At 38.1% G+C, this 23,576-nt stretch overlaps 1 protein-coding gene across 1 annotated transcript in view; it reads left to right on the forward strand.

Annotated features, from left to right (window-relative positions):
• Positions 1–14,343: 14,343 nt before the first annotated feature.
• The window catches only part of SOBP (sine oculis binding protein homolog), a 91,674-nt gene continuing 82,441 nt past the window's right edge, over positions 14,344–23,576 (forward strand). Inside the window, exon 1 of the mRNA XM_072408723.1 lies at positions 14,344–14,732. Coding sequence (XP_072264824.1) covers positions 14,637–14,732 — 96 coding nt within the window. The 5' untranslated portion in view covers positions 14,344–14,636. The remainder of the gene's footprint in view (positions 14,733–23,576) is intronic.

Below are 23,576 nucleotides of genomic sequence, written 5' to 3' on the forward strand. Positions count from 1 at the left end.
TTCTTCCTTAGCTTGGAGGCACATTGTCTTGAGATCTTTCTCCCACATTTGAAGAAAAAGCCAAAATAGCCGGAATTAGGCTTTTTGTTAGCCTACTTGCAGTGGGCTGCAAAGAAAAACAGTGCAAAACAGCAGAAAATTGTAATTTTTCTTAATACTGCTGTTTGGTCTGTAGTGTTAGGAACACATTGCACAACAAATCTCAATGTAGGTGGTGTGAAAAACCCTTTGAAAGCTGTACAATAGCTGTTCATTTAGGAACTCAGATCTCTCTCAAAAGGTTTGTTCACACCATCGGAGTTGGACTGTGTTACCTAAGGCTATGTTTACACGTCAGATGATTCTTGGCCGATACCGGATGCAGGGCTTGTCTTGGATGTGAATCTGACATGTGTACAGAGGCCGTACAACATCGTTCATGAATCCATCCTGGCGCATCCATGAATGTCAGAAGACAAAGGACTGCAATCGAAGTGAAGGGAGGAGAGGGCAGGGGGGTGCTGTTTGCTCGCTCTCCCCCCTCCAAGGAATAGGACAGAGCTGTGTGTACAGCACTTATTCACTCATCTTTCAGTCGTAATGCACAGCAACACGTGCCCATCATGCACACACTAGCATGCATTTTGTTATTGTTTGGTTTTGTATTCTTCAGATATTGATGCAATACAGTTGCAGTTATAAAGCAGAGAACCCCCTTTAGTTTACCGCATGTCTGAACATAACCTTAACGCTTACCTAAACTGAGGAAAGAAAAAGCACCAGTAGCTAGTACTATTTGACAAAAAAATCATGCAATGTGGCTTTTTGTTTCTGCTGCAAACTACACAGCAGCTCTATGTGTGGTGGCGCTGCACACAGAGCCAGCCAACGGGGATAATGTAAATTCTGCATGCACAGGAGTTACATCATCCATTCAATAAACAGGTAAAGATGGCGGCACCCATCCCTGCAGCGATGACAGGTTCTGGATCTATCATGTCTGAAGGGCCACATTACAAGCGAAGTATAAGCTGTAATTGGAAAGTATGCTGCGCACACTTGCTGATTATGGCAGAAGCACACCCCCCACCAACGAGTTTAGTTTCGCTTTAAGCATAAGTGAAGACTAGAACACAACATGCAGGTGGTAGACTCTCACACACCATCTGCTGCCTTAAGATTGTGTATATAAAATGTATATACTAAACATATCCTAAACATCATAAATAAATATTACAAAAAAGCTAAACATTATCCTAAATAATGAATAGTACATAGAAGTTTACACTAACATATCTATCGGGCATGTTTTTCAATAGAAAAATCAAAACATTTTCCCATCTATGGTAACAGCTTTATTCCAAGCACTTCATTTCTAAATCCCTATTGCAAATCTTGTGTGAGTTGAGTTGTGATTCTAGACACCTGTCATTTTGTTTCCCATTGTTAAGTATACATAACACGATTTATCAATAACATAATGTTATCAGTCTGCATGAAGAAAAAGGTGTAAATGATGTAAAAAATGTAAATGTTTTGTTGCTTAATGTTTACTTTTACATTAATTCATAACTACTCCCGCTGTCTGTTTAATGTTAATATATTTACTAAGTATACTAAGTTCCACTCTGCTAAAATCACAATACAAATAATAGTACAAATTGAAACCATATTACGACCTAACACTTTATAGTGCAATTCTATGTACCTTTGTCCACGTACACTCAACATTTGTATATATCTGCTTTTTGTTTTCAGTTTCCGTTTTTTTTTCCAAAAAAAATATAATATAGACTTTGAAAAGATGGTTGTTGGGCTAAAGAGACAATTTTTCCTGATTCATCATTTGGCTGCCAAATTCTAGATGTGGGTCCACTGGGTTTTGAAACCTCTTTTAGAAGTTTAGTTGTTTTACGCTGGAGTAAAATATGCAGTAATCACAAATTCTAAAGAGAAGTTGTAGTAAATGGAAATAATGGAAGCGGAGCTGATCCAGTCTAAAACATAGCAAAGTATACAAGCCAAATTGTATGCCCTAAGGTTGGGCAAATGTATGCCTCATTTGTGTTTCAGCGGATAGTTTTATGTTGCCAAATAAATTGCTAGAAAGCTTGGTTGAGTTATTTTACATAGTAAATCTCAGTGTTCTGACATTTTGTTTTTTTGCAAGATTGGGATGCATCTTTACCTGTTGTTTTCAACATGTATGAAATATATAACCTGGAGTAGATCTATGCCAATTATATCTTTAAGAAGTCCTGCAAAGCTAGTTTACTATATTTTTTTTAAACCAAACAAGTATACAAAATATATACAACTGGGGGCACTGGAGACCATTTTGGTCATGTTTGTTCCCAATTCAGCGCTCTCGCAGTGCAAAAGACTACCTGAAATAATTGTATTATGGCATGCAGCTTCAGAAACAATGCACTTCAGTATCTATTCAGTTTGTAGGATGCTAAAAGAAAAGAATGTGCAAGCTGACTGAAGATTGTACTTATCTCTGAACATGGCGCATCTGTGCGTGCATCCAAATGCAAAGGTGCGCTTGTGCACATACATGCTGCATGTGTGCATACATACACTCTTATTAGCTGTACTGGTGCAAAGTTTACTATTTAAACTCTAGCTTCCTTTCTGAGTGAGCTTCAGCTGTTGTTGATTGACCCAACCTTTCAGGATGGATGTCATGGATTATGGAGTATGTTCCAATCAGTGGAAGGTCCCTGCTTAATGTATCCAGGAGAGAACAGTTATTCTGTAAATCATCTGAGTTTCTGTGCGATTTATGGCTTCTAGTGGATAAATGTAAAATTTCTATTCTTAAAAATTCATGCTTTACTAGGTCTAAGGTTGGGTTCACACTGTTGTGTTATTTCACGTGTTAACATGCCTTGTGTGTTGTAGTGAGCTGTAAAGCACATCCATTGCCAATGTGTGTCTGGGTGCAATTAAGATGAATGGCGTCTCTGTGAACCAACAAGCAAAATGCTCATTTCCACACATTGATGTAACATGTGTAATACCACATTGCAAAAGTGTGAAAGTTTAAGTCCTAAGTTGTCTGCAGATTTCAGATGATGAGCCAGTCATGCATACATCATCTGGTCGCCACATTACTGTTTTCCTAACGTCCTTTTATTCTCTTTCTAATAGAAAGGGCACCTTTTTTAGTTCTTAAGCTAAGTATACATTTTATACATAGTATTTTTAAATCCAATTTTGCAAATACTAGTTTGAAAAGTGATACATTCTGCAATAGGTAAAACATTTCAAAATCACAAAGCTTCCTTAAAGTCTTATAAGAACCCTTTAATTCCAGTCTTTAAGTGCTGAATGCAGATATTAATGATAGTGCTGGTTCTATCTTTAAGAGGCATAAACAGACATTTAGGGAGCTTTAAAAGGCAATTAGAAAGCTTTGAGAGACCACTGGGCTGAGCTCTAGAGAAGATTGTTGTAACTTACTAAATCCCTGCCAAACATGATATTGTTCAGCTAAGTTTTTCAGGGTTAAAATATGTGTATTTAGCCTTAAAGTGTATCCCAAACTCTGAATAGATTATACATACTTGGCAGTGTTAGTTTCCTATGTTTCTAACTGAAGCATACAGAAATCCCTGAAGTTAGTTGGGGCCTAACATGCTATATTAAAAGTGCAATTGATGTTTTCAGGATACAATCAGACTCATTGCATGCTAACATTTTAAAATACCTTGTCATTCTAATGTACCCATTTAAAGTATCATTTTTCCATATTGTAGTGTGGGGCAATCATGACAATTGTGGCTGAAGTCCTATTAGTTTGTAGTCTATATGTGATGAAACTTGTGAGGATCACACTTACATTTACTTGTAATAAGTCTAATTTTGAAGAGTGTATATGTTATAGTCTATAACATATGTAGATGCTCACAATGGAACTGATTTAATAAAGCTCTCCAAGGCTGGAGACGATACACTTTCATCAGTGAACCTGGGTGATCCAGCAAACCTGGAATGGATCAGGCTCAGGAATGAAACCATTTGCTAACAAGTAGTAAATGGCTTTTTAGAAATCCATTTGGTGGTTTGCTTGATCACCCAGGTTAACCGATGAAAGTGTATCCTTTCCAGCCTTGGAAAGCTTTAATAAATGCGGTCCAATGAATCAATCCGTAGGAGCCAGGTTGGTAGCCTTGCTAACTAGGGGGCATTTCCATAGAGACTAGGTAAACCACACAGTTGTCAAATATAAGGAGAAAGGTAAGTGGCCCCACCAAATCTAATGAGTGTAAACGCTGCCAACCCCAATTAGAGCATGTTTTTTTTTTAGGCAGTTGTCAAACATGTGTATTCAGTATACCTTGAAACCTATGCGCATAAATTTACATCAAATGTCGCATTATTGGTACATATACAGTAAGATAAAATACAAATCGCTCTGCCGCAGCCTGGACAAATGGATCATAAAGGGGCTCGCATGCTTATGACTCAACAACCAGTGTATATGTACCAATAATGTGACATTTGATGGAAATTTGTACGCATACGTTTCAAGGTATACTGAATACACACACAATTGCCTAAAAAATGCCTGTCTTTCCCTTTTTTTTTTTTTTTTAAACCACACAGCCAAAACAGGGTGTTCCTAATCATGGCCAAGAGCAGTCTTAGAGTCAATTACAGCCAATCAGTCAATAGGAATGTGTCATGTGATTGAGTGCAATTGCGATTCCCTGCACCATTAGGGATTATGGGCAATCGCTCATCCTGCATCAAAAACTTCAATACCACTGCATATAGCTATGTTTTGCCACTGTTCATCTTGATTAGAAAGTCAGTTCAGATCAATGAAGGTGGGTAGCTGCTAAAAGGGCAGCCAAAAGCTACATCACAGATTCAGCAACATGCTGCAAACAAATGCAACCCTAACCCAAACATGCAAGCACCTGCGCAATGATGGTTCTCAAATGTTTCAATTTAATGTCTAAAATGATCCTGATGATCCTGATTCTGGCACCAAGTTGCCAGCATCTGTAATATGGCCCTTATATTGGAATAGGTGCTGCACTGGATTGATCTCACAAGCTTCCAGCTCTCTTGGTTTCCCATATCTGACAAAACTGCTACTCTTTTATATATATATATATATATATCATGCACACTTTTGAATACTGCTGCATTTTTATCTGTATTTGCATTCACTTTGCATTTATTGTATTGTATTGTACTGTTATTGTATTTAAACATACAATATCAATTAATTGCACAATGTACAACATATACATATGCTTGGCACATTTTTTTTTGTCAAAAAATATATTTTCCCTCAAATACACAGAAAACAATGTTTTGGAATAAAACCTATTTCCCATGATGCAATAGAACAGATACCTGCTTAGCTTCAGCATAAGTTGCACTGTCACTGATTTAAGTAGCAGGCACAGGTGCAGAACCTTTACCTTCATGTCAGTGAAGTGGAAATGTAGGTTTTGACTAAATGTCTAAATGAAAATTCAGGAGTGGAAAAGATGACGTATGACTTTCATATGACTCATAATGACATATAATTCATACAAGGGCTCTAGGAAACAGGCAGGATATTTTATATTTACATTGGAATACATTTGCAGCCACTGTATATTGCATAGAGTATACGGACCAGTAATATCTCAGACAGCCCACCAAACTTCTAGAATTGTGAGTTTGAACTGTCCACGCCTTACTAAACTAAGCCCCAACTAGTCATTAGTGTCAAGTATTGATGGAAGTAAGGAAAGAAACAGATGTGTAATTACAGATGTGCAAACTAGAATATGTTTCATATTGTGCCTAAATTATGCTGTATTGCCCAAGTAACTAATAAATGCCTATAATCTTTGCTACTTGATATCAGAATTTTCTCAGTACCAGTAGCTAGGTACTTCCTCTCAAGGTAGCCCAGAGTGTTTTTTTGTTGAGAGTGTTCAGGGGCCACAGCTTCTGATTTTTGAATAAGTAACACTAATTAATGCACTCTGGTTTAGTTTATGTTGATAATAGTGTAATGGTGGACAGTACATGGGACTAAATTAAGGATAACAACAAAGAGTCTATGATAACCATCTGCCATGACATCTAACCAAAAAAGAAAATATTATCTAATCCAGTGTTGCTACTAAAGTGAGCAACTTAACAACAAACGATACTGCTTTTTGTTTTTAAAATATTAGACTCAACGCAAACCACCTTCATAAGATTTAGGATAGACACTTAAGACTCAAGCTTCATCTACACATCAGATAATTATGGCCAAACTGTCATTCTCATCTTGGGTAAAGATCTGACTCATGTACAGAGTTCCCTCAACGTTGTTCATCAATCTGCTGTTGCGATTTGGAAGAAATATTGTGCACACCTATACAGGGGAGCAAGGTGCTGCTCACTTGTTCTCCCCTCCCCACTGAAAAGAATGGTGCTGTGTGTACGGTGCTCATTTGTTCATTGGAAACATTAACAAAAGATTTCCAGCAACTGACATCTACCTGCCATCTGTACAAGTATTTAGGATACAAGTTTTCACATCATTAATTCATAGGTATGGAAAAGGTCTCAGGCATGACCAAGAGAGTCTGCACATTCTTAGGGGATTTTGCACTTCCTAAAATGCTCATCTGGCCTCATGATAACAAATAGTTTTCACATAATAGATTAACAAGTTCATTTAACACTTTCTTATGCAAAGAAATCCCATGCTGCAAAACCGCAATATACTATATATATATATATATATATATATATATAATGGAAAACTACACAACAATTATTATAAGGAGTGTTTCTATCTTGGCATCTTGTTTGTGGCAGATGACAAGTGACAATTGTCAATTACTGAGAAGCTTTAAAAAACCAACCAGAGCCAACAGTTGGAAAAATGGTATAATAACCAATGTTTTTTTAAATATTCAAGAAAGTGCTGGCATTTATGTGGCAATGTAAAGAAGATGCTCAAGTCCAGCTTTTGATTTGATACCTTGTTACTATTAAGGATCTTCAGGCATGATGTAGGACAGCAGGAAATTCAGAAGAATAAGCAAGGCTATAAATTCTTGTATATTTGGAGGACCTGTCTATTGATTTGCAGTGGATGAACCTGTGATGACCAAGATGTTCAAGGCTGTTGATGCCTTGGATTCAGACATGTTGGTAAGTATGGTAAGCCTGTGCTAAGATAATGGCTGCAAGGTAATATTGCCCTCGCCTCTATGCTATTCAAATAGGAAAATTTTACCATAGGTCTGAAAGTAAAATGATGAAAGGCACTATCAAGCACCAATCTGCACCAAACTTGCAACATATTTCATCAATCAGTTTGTTTATTTTTCTAAATATTTCTTTTTATTTCTGGAATCCTCTATCTTTCTGTTGGTAGTGCTGCTTTGTTAATGGTGCTCAACAAAACATTAGTTTATTACTACAAATTATACAATTTTTATCAAAAAGCAATATTCTTCTAATATCAACATCGGATTAAATGTGTTGTACACATTAAACATGCAAGGCAATCAAGGTTAAATAGGTTAATACAATATGCAAATACAACATTGCTTGCTTTTTAAATATAGAAATAAAAAACAAGGGAAGAAAACAGGGAATCAAACATTCCTTCAAACATTTGGAAACAACCCTTGAGGGAATCTTCCAGATCCATGTGTTTGAATTTCAGTAATTGATTCCCATGAAGGAATGTCATATTGCCTGTTTTATAAATAGAGCCCAAAGCATTAACCAACTTGGTGGTAAGCACCAACAGGACCTAAACCCTGCAAACAGATTTGACTTTTTTGCATGATTAACTTACATGCTGATGTGGCCAGATAGTATAATATACTTGTTATGAGTACCTTAGTTTCTATTATTTGTATTTTATGAATTTGTTTTGTAATTTATGTATTTGGTTTAGGGTCTCCTTGGACTTAGCAGTGACTATGCAGGAATCTGCAGGTGCATAGTAAACATGGCTATCCGGGATACATTGTTACCCCATTACAGTAGCACGTGTGCAATAACATATTGAAGCTGATATACTTTGAAAATATTCACTCAATATTATTGTGTGTGAGAGCTTTATTAAATCAGGCACTAAATGTCTACTTTTTATTTTTTATTTTTTCCTGGAGAAACAATTCACACCAAAATTTTGTCTTTTTTTTACTGTGAAAAAAGCTTGTATACTATATTTTTGAGGTACTGATCTTCTAATATTTTTTTTCCATTGGTGTTCTAAGTATATAGATCAAATGATCATATATTGATCAGATTTTAAGTAAACATATCCAAATGTGCATGTGTTACCACTTACTGAAATGCATGTGTTTAGTGTCATTTTTACCTGTCCCCCAGTATGCAGATATGATCTGGAAAGTGATTTTTTTAAAACTACTTTAGATTTTTATTCTACACTGATTTGTTTGTAATACATATTGAAACATCTTATAATGCATGTAAAAATGTACATGTTCCCCTTTTAATATAGTAGGCATTCATCAAACCTATTGAAGGTATTCATTTATTTTGTGCATCTTTTCACCCTTTCTGTTATTTATTCATCTGCTTTTAAATAGATGTGTTGCTTACATTTATTGGTACCTATTGTAAGTTTAGTTGGCAAGTTTAGTTGATTTGCAAATCTTATAATAGCTTGTAGATAGCTTTTACAGCTTGACTTCTGGCACAAAGCTTATCGCTTTTAATACCTGTGTCACAACATCCTTGAGGGTTTTCAGCAGAATCTGTTAACTATAACCTTTTAGGATTTGTTGTGTACGCTTAGTTTGCTATATGTATAGGGTGTATGGTTGTGCTATAGGTACTCTTATTGATGAGGAAATACTTTTGAGTGAATAACTAAGAAATAAAAATCACAAACTGCATACAAAAAGGCAGTGTAGGGCCTTGGTCAACACCAATACTCCCCAGACACCAGTCCCCCAATCTACGCCGCAGTCTTTGCCTTTGGTAGGCCTCAGGAGACTGGTTGCGTCTCCCACCACTCGGTTGCCCCAGGAATTAGTGCACAAAGATGGTGTCTGGAGATGAGCTGGCAGCTGACCAGGAGCCCACATAAAGAAGTATCCTGATTTCAATGGACAAGTCCAGAATTAAGAGCCTGAGATCATAACAGATAATCCATCCACCAGACAATATACACAGGGGTAAAACACAAACCGAGTTGGGGTCAGTTCAGGCAGCATAAACTGGCCAAACAGGCAAAGTCAGCAACAGTAATTGAATCAAGAACTCTCCAACCAGATTAGCCCAGCTCAACGCTACAACAGGGAGACCACACATGGATAGACATTAACCATTTTACATGTATTATTACACAGTATTTATATATTTACACAGTTCTGTACAAAGTCCATAGTCATGTCACTAACTGTCCCTCAAATGAGCTCACAATCCAATGTCCCTAACATAGTCATATGTCATTAATACAGTCTAAGGTCAATTTTGGGGAGAAGCCAAAAGAACCTTAAGGCATATTTTGTGATGTGGGAGGATACCCACACGGGCACATGGAGAACCTGCAAACTCCATGCAGCTAATGTCCTGGCTGAGATTGTAACCTGGGACCTAGTGCTGCAAAGGCAGGAGTACTAACCCCTGAGCCACCATGCTGCCCATATTTGCCCATGTGTTTGCCCATGTGTTTGCCCATGTGTTTGCCCATGTATTTGCCCATGTATTTGGTATATAGCCACATTCATCTTTAATGAACATTTTAATTTAGAAACATCAGGCATAACTTTTAAACCATTCGCCACTGTTCAGAATTAACAAATTAACAAAAACCCTAAACCTCCTTTTTTTCTACAGTCTAGATTGGTGGCATTATGGGTCTTTCCTCACCTTGGCAATGGTGGTGTAAAGACATTTTTACTGAAGTTGCTGTCACACAACCTGAACAAGGATTATGGATGAAGCTGAGAGTTGTAAGTCTTCTATTGTTGCATTTCAGAGTTGCTGATTTCTCTCTGACATTTTTTATAAATTGTGGCACACCCCTAGCTGCATGGCATGTCTTAGGGGAGATTTTCTGATGGTAACACCATTGTATTATGTTTGCATGATGTGTGTAAAAATGGCCACTTGTAGTCTCTGTTGGAAGCCCCAACAACTGGAAAACAAAGACTGAAAATGTTATTTAAAATCCCATTACCTTGTTAAAACTTATATGATTAATCGTGTTTCCATACACTTTTATACATCACTTCCCGACTTTCTGAGTTGAAAAAAAAAGGACACATTATAGCACAAGGTTTATAGGGAAAATACATACCTGTGCCATATGTAAAAACATGAAAGGTGGCACATTCTATTAACTGTCCAGGAGCGGAGTTCTCTCAGGATCCAGAGCTGATCCCCCTGCACCCAGAAAAGGTGAGGGCAGGGGACCTGCATGAAGAATTCCAATGAGTATAACTTGCATTACCAGGTAAGGAAAATAATGAATTTATCCAGGAAAAATGTTTTCAATAGTACTTTTTTCTATACAAGTCTATACATCATAGAGAGCTTTGTGTATAAAACGTCTGTTCTAAATATTAGATCTAACAGCAATAAACACAAAAAATGCCACAAATATGACCTTACCAAAAGACAACATCCAAAAAAAAAAATATCACATTATCTTCAATCTTCCAGGCCAGTCTGATCCATCCGGGGTTGTCTGGCATCAGGTCCCGCGTCGTCCCGACATCCGTCCCGGAGCCGGTGCCCCGGGCGCAGCCATCTTCTCCTCTTCTTCCAGGTTCTTCATCCTACATCACCCGACCCAGGTGCATGATCGGGTGACGTAGGATGAAAAAAAAAATTGCCGATCTCACTGCGCATGCATTTTTTCAATCTTTCCTACCCATCTTCTTCTGTCTTTTGAAACTGTCACTATTTCCCACCACTACATATATCTCCCCTCCTGTTTTGTGTTACTTCCCCCACCTCCTAGATTGTAAGCTCTTCGGGAAGGGTCTTCTCCTCTTGTTATTCATCTGTCATTTGCAACCCCTATTTAATGTACAGCGCTAAGTAATATGTTGGTGCTAAAAAAATCCTGTTTATTATTATTAATAATAATAATAATAATATTAATAATAAAATGCTACTTTTCCCCCATTCGGGCCACTAATAATAAAACAAAGTATGTTGAGCTCCCCTGCTGTTGGTGGTCAGAGTTGGGTGAAGAATGGAGCTGGTCGATGGATGGTGGGAGATATTGATCCATGACCTGGTCGTACACCCATCGCCCAGTGTGCAATCATCAGGCCAGCAGTGCTCCTACATAAAAGTGTATTATATTAGGGCGTTGTTTCATCACATCTTATAGTTATTGTGTTGTGTTCATGACAAGTAGCTGTAACATAAATTGAATAAAGGAATAATATCATTGTATTACTGGCCAGCTGTTATTGTCAATAATGCACTAACTATATTTATAGCTGCGCTGAATGGAAACTATTAAATGTATCAGATTTGACGTTTCTGTGGCTGTGATTGTTAAATGTTTCATGGTAAAAGCTGCTACCATAGTGACAGGGAAATGTCCCCATCCCTCCCCTGTCCATTAGTGCTAGCTGGCTGGAATGAGCATCACCCTGCACCATGCCTTATCATCCTCCTCATCAGTAGCTGTGTGACCGAGCACCTTAGTATGCTCAGCACGTCTGCTCATCACTCCCTCCTCTCTATCCAGCTGTCACATAGAGCATACAGCCTGCTCTGCCATGGCACTAATAGGTGACTCCTGCCTTTGTCAGCAGCACATCCATGCTTACAACTAGCACACATATCCACATCTACTTTTTGCATCATTAATTTGTTGTTTTGTGTGTTTATAAAACAGCTGGATATTTAGGACAAGTATGCTGACCTCCACGTGTACAAAAAAGAATGAACCTTTCAATTGTTTTGCTGTAACCTTCCACAAATGTTACAATGTTTCAACTTTAGCAGTGATTTGATACATCATATTAGCAGCTGATATTCTCTATGTTACTTTATAGTTGAACCCCAGGCAGATATGAAACAAGCTCTTCTTTCTGTGAAAGTTCAGCTCTCCTGTCTGTGAAAGTGTAAATCTCTCCAACGAAGGTGTACATCTCTCCTGTCAATGGAGGTGTACATGTATCCTGTCCATAGAGGTGTACATATCTTCTGTTAATGAAGGTGTACATATCTCCTGTCTATGGAAGGTTACATGTCTCCTGTCCATTGAGGTGTACATATCTTCTGTTAATGAAGGTGTACATCTCTCCTGTCAATGGAAGGTTACATGTCTCCTCTCCATAGAGGTGTACATATATTCTGTAAATGAAGGTGTACATCTCTCCTGTCCATAGAGGTGTACATATCTCCTGTCTATGGAAGGTTACATATCTCCTGTCTCTGAAGGTGTACATCTCTCCTGTCTATGGAGGTTAACATGTCTCCTGTTTATAGAGGTTCATAGAGGTGTACATATATTCAGTAAATGAAGGTGTACATCTCTCCTGTCTATGAAGGTGTGCAAGCCTTCTCCCTATGGAGGTGTACACCGCTTACCTTAAAGGTGTTCATCTCTCAGGTGAAGGTGTACAGTTCTCCTATCTATGGGGTGTACATTCCTCCATTAAAAGAGGAATGTACACTAACGTACTTCCTAATGAAGGTTTTAACTCTGTCTTTGGCAGTGTACAACTCTCCTGTGTAGATGTGTACATCTCTCACATGAAGGTGTACATTTCTCCTGTCTTTGAAAGCGTTTATCACTCCTGTGAAAATGTATATCTCTCCAATGAATATGTACATATCTTCTGTGTATGAAGGTGTACATCTCCTCTGTAAGGATGCATTTCTTGCCTAAAAAGGTGGTACATCTAAATGTCTTTGAAGGTGTACATCTCAGGATAAAGGTGTACATGTCAACTGTATATAACTATGTACATCTCTCTGGTCTGTGGAAGTGTATATCCCTCATATTAAGGTGTACATCTCTTCTAGGAATATTTACATTTCTCCTGTTATGGAGGTGTACATCTGTCATATGAAGGTACAAAATTCCGCTGTCTATAAAGTTGTACATCTCTACTATTAAGAAGTAAATCTCCCCTGCCAATGGAAGTGTAAATCTCTTCTATGAAGAATCTACCAAGGTGCTAATAGCTCCTGTGAAGGTGTGATTTTCCACTATGAATGTCAACATATCTACTGTTTGTGGAGGTGTACATTTTTCTGTCTATGAAGGTGTACAACTACCCTGTTTATTGAGGTACACATCTATTCCAGAAATGTGTTCATTTGACCTGTTCATGAAGGTGTACACCTCTCCTATCTATGGAAGTTTACATCTCTCTTATGAAGATGTAAATATTCCCTGTCTAAAGAGGTTTATATCTCTTCAATGAAAGTGTACTTCTCCCCTGTCTAGAGAGGTGTAGATCTCATCTATCTATGAAGGTGTATATCACTCCTTTAAAGGTGTACATCTCTCCAATGAATATGTACATTTCTTCTGTCTGGGGAGGTGTACAATTGCTATAAACGTGCAGATTTCTACTGTCTGTGGAGGTGTACATCTCACCTGTCGATGAAGGTGTACATCTTTTCTCCCTATGGAGAAATACATCACTCACATCAAGGTGTACATCTCTCTGATCTATGGAAGTGTACATTTCTTTTATGAAGGTGTACATCATACCTGTGTATAAAGATGTACATCTCTTTTGTAAGGATGCTATACCTCTCAAGTAAAGGTGTACACCCCCCCCCCCCACTAATGTGCATCTCTCCAACCTATGGAGGTGTAGATCTCTTCTACAAAGGTGTACATCTCACCTGTCTAAGAAGATGCTTTTTGTTCCTGTGAAGGTATACTGTACATCCCTCTTATGAATAGGTGTGTGTGTGTGTGTGTGTGTGTGTGTGATGTGTAGTCTCCCCTATCCCTTACCTGTTTATAAAGGTGTTCTTTGCTCCTGTGAAGCTGTACATCTTTCCCATGAATATATATATATATGTATGTATGTGAGTATATCCCTCCTGCCCATGAAGGACATCATCTCCCATGCTAATAAAGCTATACATCTATGGAGGTGTCTGTCACTAATGTCGGTGCACACCTGTCTGTGGAGGTGTACACCTGTCTCTGAATATACCTGTAGAATAGTGTGAGGCTGGCCCCCGTTATATAGGCAGATGTGCCCAGGCTGTAAGAAGGAATCCAGGCACGGCCAGCCTCACACAGGGGCAATGAATTGTGGCATCTCTTGGCCCCGCCCCTTCTCTCCCGTCTGGGCGGGGCTAACCCCCTCTGCTGTTCCACACAAGGAGCTGTCTCTGTCTCTCCTCCCTCTCCCGTACAGTCACACAAACGTACACACACCGACTACACACACTCACACATACACAAAGCAACAAGCAGCAGCGGCGGCGGCGGCAGCAGGACTAATGCAGACAGAGGCAGAAGATGGCTGACCTGACAGCCGGGCACCCTGAGCCCAGCAGCCTGGCATCCCGTGCCCTCCCCCAGCCTCACACAATCCCCGACGCGTTTCACCTCTAAACCGAGCGGGGGAATCGCCACTTCACTTTCCTGCCCCCCCAGCTGCCAATACACTTTACTTCCAGCAGCCATTGCATCCGCACAAAGTATACAAGACATGGCAGAAATGGAGAAAGAGGGGAGACCCCCGGAAAATAAGAGGAGCAGGAAGCCTGCACACCCCGTGAAAAGGGAGATCAATGAGGAGATGAAGGTAAGGTGCCTGGCATGGATGAATTGGCAGAAAATGTCATATTGTGTGTATTGTGCCAGCCCCGCCTCCATACACCGTGTGAAGTCCTGTGATTGCCGTCCATGCCTCTTGATCGTTCACTTCTTGCTGCCTGGCACCGGGAGATGACAGCTAGCTGGTGCTGCGATCTCCTCACATTCATATCTGGTCTGTGCCCAGGTGACACAAGTCACTTTCTGCTCATGGCGCCGCTCTGTGCAGTGGCGATGTACTGCCATGGTCACCCAGATGTGCCCCAGAGGTTGTCCTCAGTCACACGACTGGAGAATCCCTGTATCACATAACTTCAATATTGTCTGTATACACAGGAAATCACAAGCCAGCCTAATCTCCTAATTATCTTATCATTTCCATCAATTCTTGCATTAAGGTGCTTCGTGTTACAGCATGACAACTGTCTCCCTATTGTTGTCACTCCATGGACATTACAAGTGTGGGGTGCCAGCACCATAGGCATGCCTTGGCACTAGGAGGAATGGAGGAGATCAGCAGATATGTAGAACAATAAATATTTCTATTTTAGAAAAACATTATTTTTATTCAAAACAAACAAAACATACTTGTTTATTATTTAATTTATTATTGTTTAGCAAACTTGATAATTCAGATCTGTGATTGGAGCAATTTGTAGATTGCAGCATGTGTGGCTTGGGTATGAATTGCAGATATTCCCAGCTTGCCTTAACTTTGTAACATTGATGTGTCCCTACTGATCAGGGAATGATTGCTTTTGTGCACCTTTCAGGAATACCCCTACTTGGAGAGAATTGTCTTCCAGCTTGTATTATTATTCCTGGTTACAAAACATTATGAATTAATTGAAATGGTTAATTATAGCCATGCACGCCCCCTCCAGAGCTGCCTAAATCTATCACATTGTCATTGGCCGCCCAGACCCTCGCTTAATGTGATCTATATGGATTGCAGCTTTTAACATAGGGTCTAGAATTACAAATTAGCTAATTTTAATCAAAACATGTGAAATGTTATCCTGGCTGGATATAAAGGCTGACTGTGCTGGATCCTCTGGGTTTGTTTTGTTTATTTTGGCTGCAGGCACTCTCAGTGGTTTGGGAGATAGTTGTTCTTCATAGCAGATGTTTGTCTGAACTGGTGGGGATGAAACAAAAACAACATTGTAAGGAGGAAAATTACACCATAGTATTCAAAAAGTCAACTTTATAGCAGTTTATAGACTGCATGGTACTTTGGTGTTACTGGGCAGCATGTGTACTCCTAGACACAGCAGCAGCAGCAAATTAATTACAAAAGTTTGAGATCTCAAGTTTGGTTTTAATATATATACATTTATTACTGCTAAGATGTACCTCTCAACCAATCAGATTTAAGGATTTCAGTAACTTTTTGCAGTTGGAATAAGAGGGATGATTTCTGAATGCACATTATAGATTCCATTTTAAAAGCAGTCAATGGCAGTAATTGATTCTCCACCAGAGAATGCTTGGTGAATGTCAGACATGCTGCTTTATAAAGAAACCCCTATGTGTGGGTCTTGCAGAGAACAGGCAGCAATGATACATAGGCAGATCTTTAGATTCATGCATCCCAGGGTCTCAGAATGCACTAATAACATAGTGGATACAGAGTTTGTTACAAGAAGGACACAATGTGCTCTTGTGCAGTTTCATATCTGTAATGTTCAGTAAAGCCTGGCTATGTTTCCCTTCATCTGAACAGCTTTCATCTGGGCTAGTGTAAAATAAGCCTTAGTAAGTAATCAGTGCAGAGCAGAAAGAAAGGAATGTATACAGCAATAGAGGGTCTAAGCTGTAAAAACTGAAATCTGAGCACTGGCCACAGATCGGGTATCAAGGCTTTAAGGTAGGGGAAATGAAAGAAATGAAGGAGAGGGAAACACGAGAGTGGGAATGGAAAAGTCAGCTTGGAAAGTGAAGGGGTAGGAGGAGGCCCTCCTCAGGGAAATTTGGCCCAGGGATTAGGGAATTTTATCATGGTGTACAGTGACCTACTCATGTTTCAAACCACATTGGATTGAATTGCTTCTCCCTGCTAACAGAAGAAAAAGAACTGGTGTGCAGCCTGATGCCCCTTCCACCTCCTCACAGTCATAAAAAGACCAGTGTCTGTGCTTAACTCTTTCAGATCTGGTTACAGGGAGGAATGGGTTAAACTGCAACCCATCCGCTATAATACTCAGCATCCTGATTGAATGATTTGTATCTCACACTGTAAATCAGATCTGCACCAATCACACTGACAGGCATCTCGCATCTTATACAAAGACTGTGATTTTTACAATGGTCTGCTGTGATCAGCAGTGACCACATTTTGTAGTTAACATAATACAATTCTTTTGGAGCTACAAGGTTTGGCGGCCAGTGGTTTGATGGGGTAAACCAGGTGCTGGGTACAGAAACATGCAGCATATATGCAACATGTATATGGAACTGTCATCATTACTATGCAGTAATGCAAAGAGGGTAATTGATCAGCCCTTATCCAGGGCCCCAGCTGTCAGAATTGCAGGGAATGCAGTGAACTAGAATGCTGTGCATTTGGGGCCCTCAATTCATATTTGCCCAGAGCCCCATAATACTATGCGTATATATATATTTATATATATATATATATATATATATATATATATATAAAGCTGGCCATGTCACCATTAGTGCATCCCTCCTCCACTATTACACTATGCCTGTTTAGCATTTGTAATATTTTCACTATGATTGGAAGCTACCACTTGTTGCAATACCATGAAGCCAGATATTATGTTTCATTTTTTTGTTATCATTGGTGTAATGTACATGAAAGTTGTAACAAATTTAAATTTGATACAAGACAACACAGTGTACAAAAAGTACATGGCTCTGCATAGTTTTCTCATATTATATTTCAGTGCAGAAACATAAAAAAGTACTGTTTGCCTTACCCTGACCTTTATCACATTTCTCTCCCTCAGCCATCTCACTTGCACTGCTGTCTCCTTTTCACTTCCAGCAGCACAGAGGAAATAATTCAAAATCAATAGTTTTCACATTTTCACATTTATCCTAAAACTTTTGATGTTTATATAAAAGCAACATTATCTCTAGCACATCCATGCGTTTTCAATTCTTTGAAAACATCAGTGCAATTCAAAACCCATCATAAGATATATTGTGTCTGTTTATATGTATTACTACCCAGAAGTTCACAGTCTGATATCTCACCCAAAGCTATGCACCTATATAATACAGAAAATATATGTTGATGATAGTCATATTACCAATAAGCTTTCAATTAAAAAAAAAATAAGTTTAGCATTTCGTTATATCAAAAGCCAAGGCATCTATCAATTGTCACAAAAAATCACATGCTTCCAAATCCTCCGGAGATGCATACAAAGCATATCCAGGAAAATGATTGTGAACTGTTTTGCTGAGATTTTCTACCATGCGGAAAAGATGAATGAGTTCATCTTATTCTTTGTGTTTGTTTATAAAAGAAGTCATACAATCATGTGCAGGAGAAATTCCTATATTTTTTGTCCCCCTGCACATAAGGTGAATGAGGGTTCACTAGGCTTAGCAAACTTTTTTCTCCTTTTGTTAATTGACACCATTATGTCTAATGCTACATAGTCACATTACCCATTAAGTCAGTCTGAGGATGATTAATGTAAATACATGTGTTTATAGCCTAATGCCAGCATCATACGATGCAATATTTTTTATTGATTTCATGATTGATAGGATAAAAATGTCAAATCAATCAAAAAAGTGCTGTTTTATCAAACATTTTCAATTATTATTTGGGAGAATGAAAAATAAAAAATGATTAGTCAAGTTTTTTTTTAATTGATGGGTTTATCGAGTAACAGTTATATTCAGCCATGGTATAACAGATCAAATGGTGGTTGGTATATTTAATACTTGTACTTGATCATAAAGGATTGATTTGTATGTTGATTGTTATATTGATTGAAGAAAACATCAAGAGAAAGTTACATAGGACTCTATTTATAAAATGGGGAATCTGGCATTCCTTCAGATATTCCCAAGTGGGAATCAATTTCTGGTATTGAAACACATGGCCCTGGAAGATTCCCACAAGGAGATGTTTGAGAGATGGTCTGTTTCCCTGTTTTATAAGTAGAGCTCATAGGGGATACCTAGCACATTAGTGTGTAAGTAATAGCTGCTCTTCACAAAATGCACCTTGTGCTGTTGATACTTACCTAGCATTAATTGATGGAGCATGAGTAGAGTCATTGTCCTATTATTTCTATTTACTATACAGCTTTTTATTTGTGTCTAATTACTTTTGTCTATATGTGATAGTACTGGATAGATGAATAATATAAACTTTGTGTAATTGTTCATGTGTTTTTTTTGAGAATAGGAATGTTGCTCTCCACCTGTCTGCTTCTGTGTCTGTACAATTCTAAACTTGTTACTGTGCGTCTATCAGTATGGTTCTGGTTTATTTTATCTGTGTATTGTAATAGGTATTAGGATGACCTTCATATGATAATCTGAACCAAAGATGGATGCTGTGGCAGGAATATAGACCCATTGCTTTGCTTTTAGACATGTAATGTGGGCAGCACTGAAGTCAGTCCAAAACACTGGGGTGACAAGAGAGCAATCAAACAAAATGTTCAATTACTAGAAAATACCATGGTTGTGGACCTATCTAAGAATGTCAATGTAGGTATTAATATTTTCTCAGCAGTTGGAATTTAAAAAGTGCTTGACAATGAACTTAAATGAGTGGTTTGTGTAATGAATACACATTTTTTTTTTACTGCAGCTGCATGTATATTGTATATTTAATTGCACTCTGTCCCTGTTCTATTGCGGGTGCTACCATCTTCTTCCTTTTTCAATTCATTTTTTTCATTCTTCATCCACCTTGATTGGCCAGGCTGTGATGACGTTCATTCAGCCCCAGTAGTTGCAGCGAAAGCTGGGATGTGCCAGCATGCTCAACTCAGCATTCTTTTATAGCTTAGAATGGCAATCAGACAGGTAAGAATGTTAATTGTCCTGTTACCTGTTCCTTTCTGCAATAAAGCCCTGATCTCAGATATGCTGCTATGTTCCCCTTTAATATTAAACTCTATGTGTAGTAAATTAGTACACATTACTTGTTTATTTATTTATATTTCAATTTCAATTTATTTATCATTTATTGTTTCCTTTTTTAGTGTTAAAAGCTTGTTGTTGTTGAACTCAAAACTGAATTTGACACCTACATACACAAGTGACTCAGTTTAATGACAAATCTTTCTACTCTCTTTTTCTCTGCATGGCACTTATACATTTCTGTCAGACTTAAAACACATTTGGATAAAATCTTAACAACTAAAGCAAAGGTTGCTTATCTATAGTAAAAACAGATATACAACATGGGTTTAAAAAGGGTGACAGTTACCCTTTGCCTACTCTAACAGTGTGTGACACATATTAGGTTTAGCTGGCCATGCACATTGTAGTGGTTGGAATAATTTTAGGACAATTATTTACACTTACCTGTAAACTGATGAGCTGTAAAGGGTGTAAAGTCACATAAAAATTCATAGTTATCTTATCTTGGTTTGACACCATTCTGCTCAACGTTTCCAAATTTAGAAAAAGTTTGATTGTGTTTTTTACATGTAATATGTGATCATGTTCAAAGTAATGTATTTGTTGCTGAAAATATAGATTTATTACAGGGTTATACAAATGGTATACAAAATATGGAAATTGCAACAGCGATAATTATAGTGGCTTTAAAATTTAATATACTTATCTTATTTTAATCCTATTTAGTCCAAAAAAATGTGAAAAATATAATGTGTACCAAAAATGTATGAAAAGGGCTCTGGCATTTGAGGGCTTAAAGTGTTTTAAACATGTTTTGCTATTAGGCTTCTGTATGTATAATGAAATATGTGTCTAAATAGATCAGGTCATTGACACCGATCAACAAAATACGTATCCTAACAATACCACTTGACACGTCACTATTTCAATAGATCCAATTCATGTCATTCTTTTTTGTTGTCTATAACGCGGTAGAAAACAGTATTTTACACTTCTATTGTCTGGGATGTATACATTTCCTTGTGTGTGCTGGCACTTCAATGCAACTTTTTTGACTTGAATGACCTCTGCTATGGAATGGAACCTGAGAATACTTTCCATGTTACATGAGAATACCATGAAAAGATTTTAACATGGTGACACTACTTTAATTATTTTCATTACATATAATCCACTTTCAAATATTTACAAATGAAGATCCCTTTGCAAGATGTGTAAATCCACCCATCATAGATGCTTTGTTGGATAAGACAGTATTATTTTCATATTATGGATGCACAAATGCCGGTCACCATGGTGAATGAGAATTGTGTGACCACATCCTATGCTCTGTGGTGTTCGTGGAAATGGTTCCTAGGGTGTAAGGGTGTAGCCTCGGCTGGCAGCACAATGTAATTTGCGGTGTTTGACGAGCATCAATGCCCCATTAAAATACCTACTAGGGTTTTCAATGATTATAGGCATGCTGCTGTGATAAAAGCTCTGTATGTAATGCTGTCCCAGTGTCTTTTAATAACTAAGAAATAATTCTTTTGCATAATGAAGAAGCTAGACCCTGGATGCTGCTAAGTATACAAGCCTCTGCTTGAGGAGGCTGGAGGCAGTGTGATGTTGGCAGGCTACCAGGTAAACCTGTGCAAAATGTGACAAAGGGGTGGCAGGGAGCTTGGCGTAACACTACAAGGTCATTTCATTACTGATGAGACAACTACTATTGTGGTGTTAATGGTAAGGAACAATTAAATTGTATAGCCTTTTAGAGCCTCAAATAACATTTAACCTAAAATGTACTTAAGGCAATTCATTCAATGTTCCAAGCACTAGCACTTAAGTTGTCAGTCTTTGCATTACAAATTAGAAGGATGTAAGAGAGCTGAGTTCCCTGAGAGAATGACTGGCACAACTTTAGTGCTTCTGCTGGGAATGTTGAGAATGAATTGCTTCATGGTGGTTGATACTACAAAGGTCAGTAAGGGCTATTTCATTTTCAGTATTACAGTGGAATTACAGAAGTAAAGAATTTCAGCCTGTCATAACATTGTATAAAAAATCTCTCAGCTCCTTATTGCCCACATATTTCCACCTATGTCCCAAAGTAATGTCTTCTTCTTTCTGTAAAAATGCAATATCCCGATTTCGCAGGTCTCTAGTACTGTTACCAGCCATTATGCATGATTCTATCATATGCTGTTTTGAGGGGGAGCTCTTAAAAAAAAAATTTTTCTGGTTAAGATCAGTTTGTTTGTCTGACAGATTCCTCCACTTAGCAATTAGATTATCTCCCACTGTCCTACATCAAACTAAAAATGTCCTATTAGCAGAACTAGTGTGTGCTGGCTGCAGATGAAAGTGAAAGTATGTTAGTTTTTTCCACTTACTTTGTTCCTAGAAGTAAAAATTGTGGGGCAAATACCTAAGAGCAGTGGGGATTTTTTTTTACTTTAATTTCCTTTTAGGAACATGTAAATACCGGTATTTGACTGGCTGTTGAAAGTTAAGACCTAAAGCCTAAGTATGACCTTTCAATTGCAATAATATTATTTAAATTATTAAAAGATTTTCTTCAACATTACCAGATGTAAGTTCATTGAACACTGCAGCCCTAGTAACATGGCTTTCATTTTATGAATGAGCCAGAAAATGCAGTGTAGAGTTAATCTGTATCTATATCAAAGAATAGATGTTGGAGAGTAGCAGGCTCATCTACATACACTACAACAGGGGTGTCAAACTGAAATACACAGTGGGCGAAAATTAAAAACTTAGACAAAGTCGCAGGCCAAACTTGAAACTGAAAATGCAGTCCAATGCGGGGCCTAATGTTATGAGTGGCTGGAACTCCCTCTTCACTGAAATAGCACCGCTACTACACTTCCCTGTGTCTATAAAACAGTCCAATGCGGGGCCACACATAAGCAGAGAGGCTGCCGGTCTATAGACGCGAGTGATGCCGGGAATTGTAGTAGCGGCGCTATTTCAATGCAGTGGTGGGCCAGGTGCAATTCATATTTAGGATTCCTTTGGGGGCCAAAAAAAAGGACTTTGCGGGCCAGATGTGGCCCACGGGCCAGAGTTTGGCACCCCTGCACTACAATTTGACAAAAACTCATGTAACCAAAAGTTGCAGCCTTATTCAGAAACATTGGTTGCAAAGGGTTTTGTGGCATGTGTGATATGTTTTTGGATAGTAGCATTAGCTATTAAACATATTGGTAATTTATCTTTTTTGTCTGGAGATTCAAATTCCAAGTGAAAAATAATTTTTCTAGCTTCATTATTGCAATTCTAATGTTTGACATCGCCATGTACATTAAACAAACAAAGGTGTATGGAAAAATTAAATTGCACACTAAAACAATAATTTTGACACATATATTATCTACATCCCAATACAGACAAATATGATTTTCAAATATACAAAAAATATGTTCTAATAAATATGTATGGATAACTAAATTCCATTGGTTATAGTTATCATTATGATTTTATATTGGAGTTTTCTTCTTGGTCACAACCCATACAGAAGAAATCTTCAAACTTTTTGGCTAAGGCACCCCACTAAGGGCCAGCCCGTTTTTTTTTTTTACTTCTTTACTAATGCAGTAAAGCTGTCCCATGATTCATCCTTCAGCTTCTAGATGTGTGGACTTTTCCCCTCTAACCTTTAAAGTATACTTTTAACAGGAGCATTGACTGGGATTGCCCACCTTCTTGGCAATTCTCTGGATTTCCTTGCCAAAATATTATT

The sequence above is a fragment of the Pyxicephalus adspersus genome, chromosome 4, assembly GCF_032062135.1.
Source record: "Pyxicephalus adspersus chromosome 4, UCB_Pads_2.0, whole genome shotgun sequence".
Classification (NCBI taxonomy): domain Eukaryota; kingdom Metazoa; phylum Chordata; class Amphibia; order Anura; family Pyxicephalidae; genus Pyxicephalus; species Pyxicephalus adspersus.